Source organism: Nicotiana attenuata, chromosome 6 (assembly GCF_001879085.1).
Source record: "Nicotiana attenuata strain UT chromosome 6, NIATTr2, whole genome shotgun sequence".
In the NCBI taxonomy this organism is placed as follows: Eukaryota; Viridiplantae; Streptophyta; class Magnoliopsida; order Solanales; family Solanaceae; genus Nicotiana; species Nicotiana attenuata.
Genome location: NC_031994.1, coordinates 33,354,166 through 33,362,123, shown reverse-complemented (window position 1 = coordinate 33,362,123; position 7,958 = coordinate 33,354,166). Strand labels below are relative to the sequence as shown.

Genomic DNA, 7,958 nt, shown 5'->3' with positions numbered 1-7,958 from the left:
TGGCCGGTGAAGAACTCCCATGTCCAGAGAATGAAGGTTGCGGAGATGAGGATGCTCAGGTGGATGTGCGGGCTCACCAGGTTAGATAGGATTAGGAATGAAGTTATTGGGGAGAAGGTGGGGGTGGCCCCAGTAGATGAGAAGATGCGGGAAGCGAGGCTCAGGTGGTACGGGCATGTGCGGAGGAGAAGCCCCGATGCCCCGGTGAGGAGTTGTGAGCGGCTGGCCGCGAGTCGAGGCAGAGGGAGGCCCAAGAGGTATTGGGGAGAGGTGATTAGGCAGGACATGGCTAGAATGCGGATTTCCGAGGACATGGCCCTGGATAGGAAAGTCTGGAGGTCTAGTATCAGGATTGCAGGATAGGGGCGTCTAGAATTTTTCGTACTTCTGTCCCGGGGCTGGGGGGGGGGGGTTGGTAGGGCTCTCCATAGATGATCTGTGTATTGTATTGTGCCCCCTTATGGTAGTTACTGGTCGATATATTTGCATGCCATTTTATTTATGGTTTATGTTTAGATAATTATTTATGTGATTTCTGCTGGAGTCACTAATGCTCTTTTGCTTTTTGTTTTTTGTTTTTGTTTTCCTTTTCCTTTTACTGAGCCGAGGGTCGATTGGAAACAGCCTCTCTGCCCTTTCGGGTAGGGGTAAGGCCTGTGTACGTATTACCCTCCCCAGACCCCACCTTGTGGGACTATACTGGGTAGTTGTTGTTGTTGTTGTTAAAATAAAAAAAATTGGATAACTAACCTTCAAATAGAAGAGAGGGGGTTTGATTTCGGGTGAGAACGGAGGCATGTGGTGGCAGCGGCGGCGACAGAGAGGTGATGGTGGAGAAGAAGTTGTGGCAACGGCGGCAGGTGGTGGCAGCGGCGGCAGACGAGAATGAGATGATGAAGGCTTTGATTTTGGGTGAGAAGGGAGGTAGGAATTTATTTTGGGTGGGATTTGGGGTGAAATTGCCTTGGGTGGAAGAGAGAGTGAGAGAGAAAATAGAGAAATGGAGAAGAAGCCCCTGGAGACCTAATTTAGAATTTCAGACCGATTTCGATCGGAAATAGCGATCGGTACATTTAAGTGACGATTTGATTGTTTGACCATAAACCGCTGAAATCGATCGGTTATCTGAGTTTAAATGTTTTTAGAAAAATTTATTTATTAATATAACCGACCGAAGTCGATCGATTTTTAGATAAATGGTCAAAATTACTTTTAAGTAAAGACTACATCCTAAATGTTAATATATATGTGTGTGTGTGTGAGTGTGTGTTTTAAATATATGTAGATTGTAAATAACAATAATCTATAAATGGTTGACCCTTTATGACCACTAATACCAACCGAAATCGGCCAGTAATTTCATCATTTTAAAAAAAAATTATATTTGTTATAAAAAAATACAACTGACACTGGGCGGAAAAAAATAAATTAAGAATTTCGACCGATATCGGTCGGTAATGATGAACTTTTTTTAATTAAACTTTTTTTCCGTACGTAATATGCAAGTCTGACTAGCTTTTGGTGAAATATTGATCATATTCCGACCGACATCAATCGAATTTTTTAAATGTGTCAGATAAAGCTGTATTTTGCTATTGTGGGATCACATTTACCGACCGATGGTGGTCGGTATATTTATTTGAAATTGGTTATTTGACTTTTGCAGCTAATTTGCTTTATTTGCGATCATTTTCGGTCGCTTTTTACTTCCGACCAGTTTCGGTCAGTTTTTACTTCCGATGGATTTCGATCGGAAGGCCTTGGACAGGTTTCCACCAATTTCTTGTAGTGATATATAGTACTGTTTAAATAAATACATAGTTGGAGTTTAGCATTTTGTTAAGGAACAATTTCAGAGATTTCCCCGGATTTCGCATAGTTACGCCAATATCAATTCTTTTAATCTATTTATTATCATTGAAGTAAAAAATGACTGCACAATTTAACAAATTCACACTTACTACGCCCTCTCTCCCCTTTATGTGAGGCAATTACTATTTGGAGAGTTCAAAAAAAAAATTTAACCCGATTTTTTCAAATAAGTTACAAATATTTTGAATTGTTAATTATAGTGACTTACAGTACTGTTTATATAATTTCTAAAATACGTAAATTTTATTTTTAAAAAATTGAAGATTCTATATTAGAATTCATGCTTATATCTATAAGACAGTAGGAAAGTGAAATGCACCGGTCACTAATTCCTAATCGAAATATAAGTCCAATATCAATAAGGAATAGTACGTAGGAATTACTGTTTTCCTAATCTGATTAAGCTGGCCGATATCAATAAGGTACTGTTTTCCTAATCCAATAAGAAATCCTCTCTCAACAAGGAATAAAGAATTACGAACATACTATAAAAGCGACCCAACTCTTGCAAATTGGTATAATCTCATCTCTGAATCTTACTTTCTCATATTTCCTGTCTCTTGTCTTTCAGCTAAGTAAAATTTGGCATGGAGATGGACAGATTGTTGCCACATTCTACGGAAACCACCATCCTTGGGGTGACTTACGAGGGCGGCGTTGTTCTCGGCGCTAACTCCCGAACCAGTACTGGAATGCATATGATGAGTAGGCTTTCTAATAAGATAACTGAGCTAGCTGATAATGTCTATGTTTGCGCTGACGATGCACAAATAGTTTCAGATTACGTTCGCCACTTTCGAATTCAACTTGGCCAGCCAACGACTGTCAAGTCAGCTGCAAACTTTGTTAGTTCGTTGCCCTATAATAATAAGGCTAAGCGTCAAACAGGAAGGATTGTTGGTGGATGGGACAAATATGATGGGGGTAACATATATGGGATTCCTGTTGGGGGCACAGTAGAAGAGCCGCAACGTTTTGCTATTGAAGGACGTGAATCTAGTTATTTGCATGGTTTCTTGGACCGAGCATGGAGGGAAGGAATGAGTCAAGAAGAAGCAGAAAAACTGGTTGTGAATGCGGTGTCTGCAGCCATTGCACGACATGGTGGTGCGAGCAGCGATGGCGCAGTTCGCGTTGTGACTATTAGTAAAGATGGAGCTACAGGGAAATTGTATCCGGCTGGTACTCTTCCATTCAGAGACGGATCCAGGATTTAAACCCTATGATTAAACTTTTAAGGCTTTTAGCATTCAACCCATTGTATTTTTAAAGTAATTACTAATTAGTTCATATATATTATTTTTACAATTTTAATGAATTTTTACATATAAATTTTTGCTCAACGTCAAAGTTTTGTGTTCAATTGAACCCGATCGGTAGACTGCTTCCACTTGGGCATCAAGAGACATAGCCTGTGAACTCACTGCTGGAATTGTAGTATTTAGTATTTGAGCTTCTAGAATTGTACTCCTTCTCTCCCAATTGAATAATGCAATTCGGATTTCGAGTGTCAAACAAGTTAGTTTTTTATCGCAATTCTTATATGGCGTTTTGAATTGTAAATTACAATGACTTATAACACCTTTTTATGTAGTTTGGAATTTTAAGGATGTTTATGGTGAAGGGGCATTTTTTGTTTGGTTGCGATATTTAAATAAACCTTTTGTTCCTTATTGCATGTATATATGCAAGTATATGTTTCAATTACCCGAATTACGAGTGTTAGTAACAGTCCTTAAGACCTGCTCGTATTTTCATATTTTCTCAGTACAATTTTGTTTTATATACTATTTCTTTTAGCTAGTACCTAAAAACTTGATCTCCTTTTCAAGATAATAAAACATTGAGAAACTAAGCATGAACTACTCCGAACATTGCTCAAGAAATATAATCATCAAGGATATTAAGGACGAGAAATGATAATTTACAGCAAGGATAACTATGAACAATACTTTAAACAGAAAGCAATATTTTTATACTCATTGTTAAGAAAACTGAAACTATATATGACATTACCTGATCCATCCTATCGTCTCGTTAAGTAATACTAGTAAATAAACTACAACTTCGTTACAGATACCAACTCTTTCAGTGATTTCTCATACCTAGTACCAAGCAGATGCAGAGATTAGGTTCCTCTCCTTCCACCCCAACAGCATAGCCCCATCTTTCTCCACTAGCATATAATGCTCTGAGTAACGCCTCATGAGGTCCTTTATCACTGAATTCACATAAGAGCTCAGAGGATATTGCCGAAAACCTGCCATCATGAACCTGGATTTCCACTTCCCCAGTAGCTCGTGACGTTCCACCCTTTCCTTGCCCTCGCATGCTATGACATTCACTATATCCCTAGCCAAACAATGCTGCTCCACATTGATCCGCTCCTTCCTGTCCCTCGCTAGGGTCACATCTATTGACTCGAACATTGCATGGTAGTAGTCCAGGGCTTCTAAAAACCTAGGGAAAAATGGGGCCGTGTTTGTATTTGATTCTTGCTCCACCAAAGTGACTATCTTGGGGCAAAGCGACTTTATCATCCTAATAAGCTCATCCCTCGGGTTATTCACGTCAACGCTCTCATCAGGGGTGTGATGAAGTTGCAAAGGGAAGTTTACTGCCACAGCCTCACCAGGCCTTACATCAAGCATAGCCTTAGTGACTTCTGGAGCAAAAACTGGCACTGCATTAAACTCTACTGCAATGTTGAATTTCTCAGAAATTGCTGATAGCCGTTTCTCCACTGCTGCCAATCCGTCTCCCCGAGCATATTGTGAAACTGGATCATCAATTCCTGTAATGCGTACATAGGGGGCACCGCCAGGTCTTGCAGCAAGAGCTTGTAAGAGAGTCATCCACTGGGTCCCCTGCGCAATTTGGAAGTCAATAATGTGGACGTAATTCTCGTTTCTGCATGCTTCTGCTATGGCACCATTTGCAGCCATGTAGCCAAACTTTAGGTAAGGACATATTTCATAGAGGATATGCATGTAGGAGAGCAAATCATTTCCAGCCGGCTCCTTGCACCTCAAACTCCTATATATGGTGGTTCCAGATAACTCTTTTCTTGCTACCAGCCCTTCTACAATGTAAGCACCAAGACGCTGCATTGGATCTCCAGTAATGGACACAGCACCCCTTGCCTTGGTAACCAGTACTTCAAAATCATCTAGATTGTTTTCAGCAAGAGCTCTGGCGCATGCAATAAGCAGCTGCTTCAGATTGCTAGAGGGAACACCATGCACGGGCAAGTCGTCCAGTACTTTGTCCCGTTCATGACGTAGAATACCATTGCCTGACTTGGTGAACATGGAAACTTGTGATGGTTGAGTTTCAATTGGATGCAAAACCTTGGCTTTGTTGGTCCACGCCCTAGACCTCTGACTTGATGTTTGTGCCGCCTTATTTCTGCCATAAGAAGGGCTGGATTTTGTGACTTCTTCATCTGGCCCCATTAAAGCAGACTCCAACTGCAGCAGAGCACGTTGCATGTTCTGAGTGTGAACCGCATTCTGAAGAACAGCATTTCCACCAGAGAAAACCAGCAGACCTTCCGGAAGACAATCCGGGGAGGGGCTTGGACGATGGAAATAATGGTTATAATCCAGCGAAGAATTACTGGAAGAACTAGCTCCTGAAAGATTTTCTGTAGAGCTGTGCTGCTCCTGGCAATCACTTAATGTGGTAAAGGTCTCAGAGTCTAAATAGTTTGCAAGTGGTGAAATTGGCGAATTTTCTGAATCAAATTTCGAGGTTCCAGACGGCCTATTTGGTAGAGAACTAATAGTAGGATATGAAGAGTAGGACAAATCGCTTCCAGTCACACCATAATCATAGAAATGGTGCGCATCCATACTATGCACAAAGTATTTTCAGCACATTCTCTTTTCTCTCAGACAATATCTGCTTCAACAAAATCAACCTGTGATAAATACAGAGATGAACTAACATCAACTTTACAACCCTCTCCAGAGGACAATAAAGCTTTCTTCTTTTGAAGCTAATGGAAAGACAAGAAGAAAGTACAGAACGAAACACATCGAGCATCACCATGACATGTCTCGTGGGGCTAATAATTAGTTCTAACTCTTACTATAAGTGTTTGCTGAAGCAGAATAGTTTAAGCCCTTAAATTAGGATAACCTTGCTCCACAGATGTTCACCGCAAGAGGGAGAAATTAAATTAGGAAATCTTTCTAATGGATTATTATGATAGGAACTCCTATATTCCCCGTAACTCCATCCCCTTTTTCTCCCAAAAGACCCGAGAGAACTATCCATCAAAATTACTATATTAATTGCTACTAATAGAGAAAACTTGTTACACTAAAGATCTTCAAGCTCAGACTTAGTATAAAGGTAAAAGTCTAATGCATTTCATGTCTCATGAACCCCCCAAAAAAAGTCTGAAAAAACGTAATTACCTTATATACGTGTTAAATACAGAGCCAACTTCAAGTGATAGCAATCATTTTAAAAAAAAACAAGTCTACAAGATAATTTTCAGACTAATTAACATGAATCTACTAAACGAATTTATTTATTCATATTCAGCATGAAATACACTGCTGTAAACATTCAGTAAATCGAAATTTTGCAAAACCTTACCAAATAAGGCTATATAAATCTACTCAATTGCAGAGGAAGACCAGAATTAATACAAAGCAAGAACCCAAATCCACAAGAAAATGATTATTTTCAATGATAGAAACCGAGAAGAAAAAGGTCCAGTTCAACTCCTTGGCATATGAAAATGAACCATATAGATCACAAAAATCAAAACTTTGAATTTCTTGTTAATTCGCTCTTTTAACCAAACCAAAATCCAAAAGAAGAATCAAAAGTAACAAACAAAATAAAATACCTGATATGATCTGCTGCAGAAGAAAGAGTGTAGATTTGATATTGCTCAAGTGGGGTCTGAGAAAATTATCCGTGGCAGTTATATCAATATGAAGAGAAGACTAGGCAGTTACAATTGAGGAAGAAGAAGAAAGGGAGAAGAAATGAACAATAAAGTAAACGTATACTAAATATATAATATTATGAGGAAAGGTGGTTGTTCAGTTGTTTTATTAGAATATCAGTGACGAAAGGGGGAAGCTGACCAAACAAGTGGGTTAGAATGTTCCACCCTCTTCCAACCATGGTTAACGCCTAATGGATCACTTACGCGTTACTCTGCTCTCTGTGTTTTACACGCTAATGAAAAAGCCACTGTCGGGTCTCCCCTCATTCACTATATACCCCTTAGCATCCAATTTATTACACGTTACTTATCTAGTATGGAGTACTATTAGATAACTAATCAATACAATATTATTAACTAGAATTAATATAATAATTTTAATTTCTTTATTAAGGGATGATAATGCATTCATTGAGTTAGTGTATCTTTGATCACGCCCAACTCTAGTCCTAAAAAGGATAAGCGGTCGCTGCAAATATAATCCGGTCTAAAAGTCCGGAGTCGAATCCCACAGAGAACTAAGGTTTAGTTGTATCTGTTTAATATCACCAAGAAGACAAGATTGAACAATTTTCTAAATTATAAAGATTGTAATATTTAGTTTTATCTAATTAACTAACAAACCTAGAAAGCAATAAAATTATCAACTAACGAGACAAAGGTTTGGAGACTAAATTAAGGAGGTCTAGAGTTATGATTTACCCAATTGTTGATTTCATTAGTTGTATGTTTCTTATAGCTTTGACTTAGTTGCTCTATCAATCATGAACTCTCCAGCTATCATAAATCTCTCTCAAGCAATTATGATAATTTACTAGACGCACTCTCTCAAGCTACGCTAGCTAGATTCACATTACAGTTCACTTAGATCGCACCCGAGGTATCGTTATCTCTAATCCAACTTCTAAACCCTCGGTTATGACTCTCGCCTATACTCCGGGAGTGATGTTGTTCAAACAACTACCTAAATATGCACTCTCTCTCAAGCAGATACATAATAAATAGGAACGACTAATTGAGGATCCTTTCAATTAACCAAAATCAAAACGTAGTTGAACAAATAGAGATTAACAACTAACTCAAAACTATATTAATATAACAACCAATTCATCCCCAA

The 7,958-nt window shown here is 38.9% G+C and overlaps 2 protein-coding genes across 3 annotated transcripts; one reads left to right on the top strand and one right to left on the bottom strand.

Annotated features, from left to right (window-relative positions):
• LOC109227762 (proteasome subunit beta type-6-like) lies at positions 2,460-3,089 on the top strand. Its single transcript, XM_019392958.1, has one exon. It carries the CDS (start codon positions 2,460-2,462, stop codon positions 3,087-3,089), a length of 630 nt encoding a protein of 209 aa, XP_019248503.1.
• Positions 3,761-6,901, bottom strand: LOC109226802 (scarecrow-like protein 21). 2 transcript variants are annotated; one of them, XM_019391667.1, is made up of 2 exons: positions 6,737-6,901; positions 3,761-5,794 (listed from the first exon to the last, which is right to left on the bottom strand). In XM_019391667.1, exon 2 carries the CDS (start codon positions 5,724-5,726, stop codon positions 3,978-3,980), a length of 1,749 nt encoding a protein of 582 aa, XP_019247212.1. In that variant the 5' UTR covers positions 5,727-5,794; positions 6,737-6,901; the 3' UTR covers positions 3,761-3,977. The 2 variants fall into 2 exon arrangements, with proteins under 2 accessions (XP_019247212.1, XP_019247213.1); XM_019391668.1 differs by having other exon boundaries at positions 3,761-5,775.

Bases quoted from the DNA above. Each gene is read 5' to 3' on its own strand.
- LOC109227762 (XM_019392958.1), top strand. From the start codon at position 2,460: ATGGAGATGGACAGATTGTTGCCACATTCTACGGAAACCACCATCCTT.
- LOC109226802 (XM_019391667.1), bottom strand. From the start codon at position 5,726: ATGGATGCGCACCATTTCTATGATTATGGTGTGACTGGAAGCGATTTG.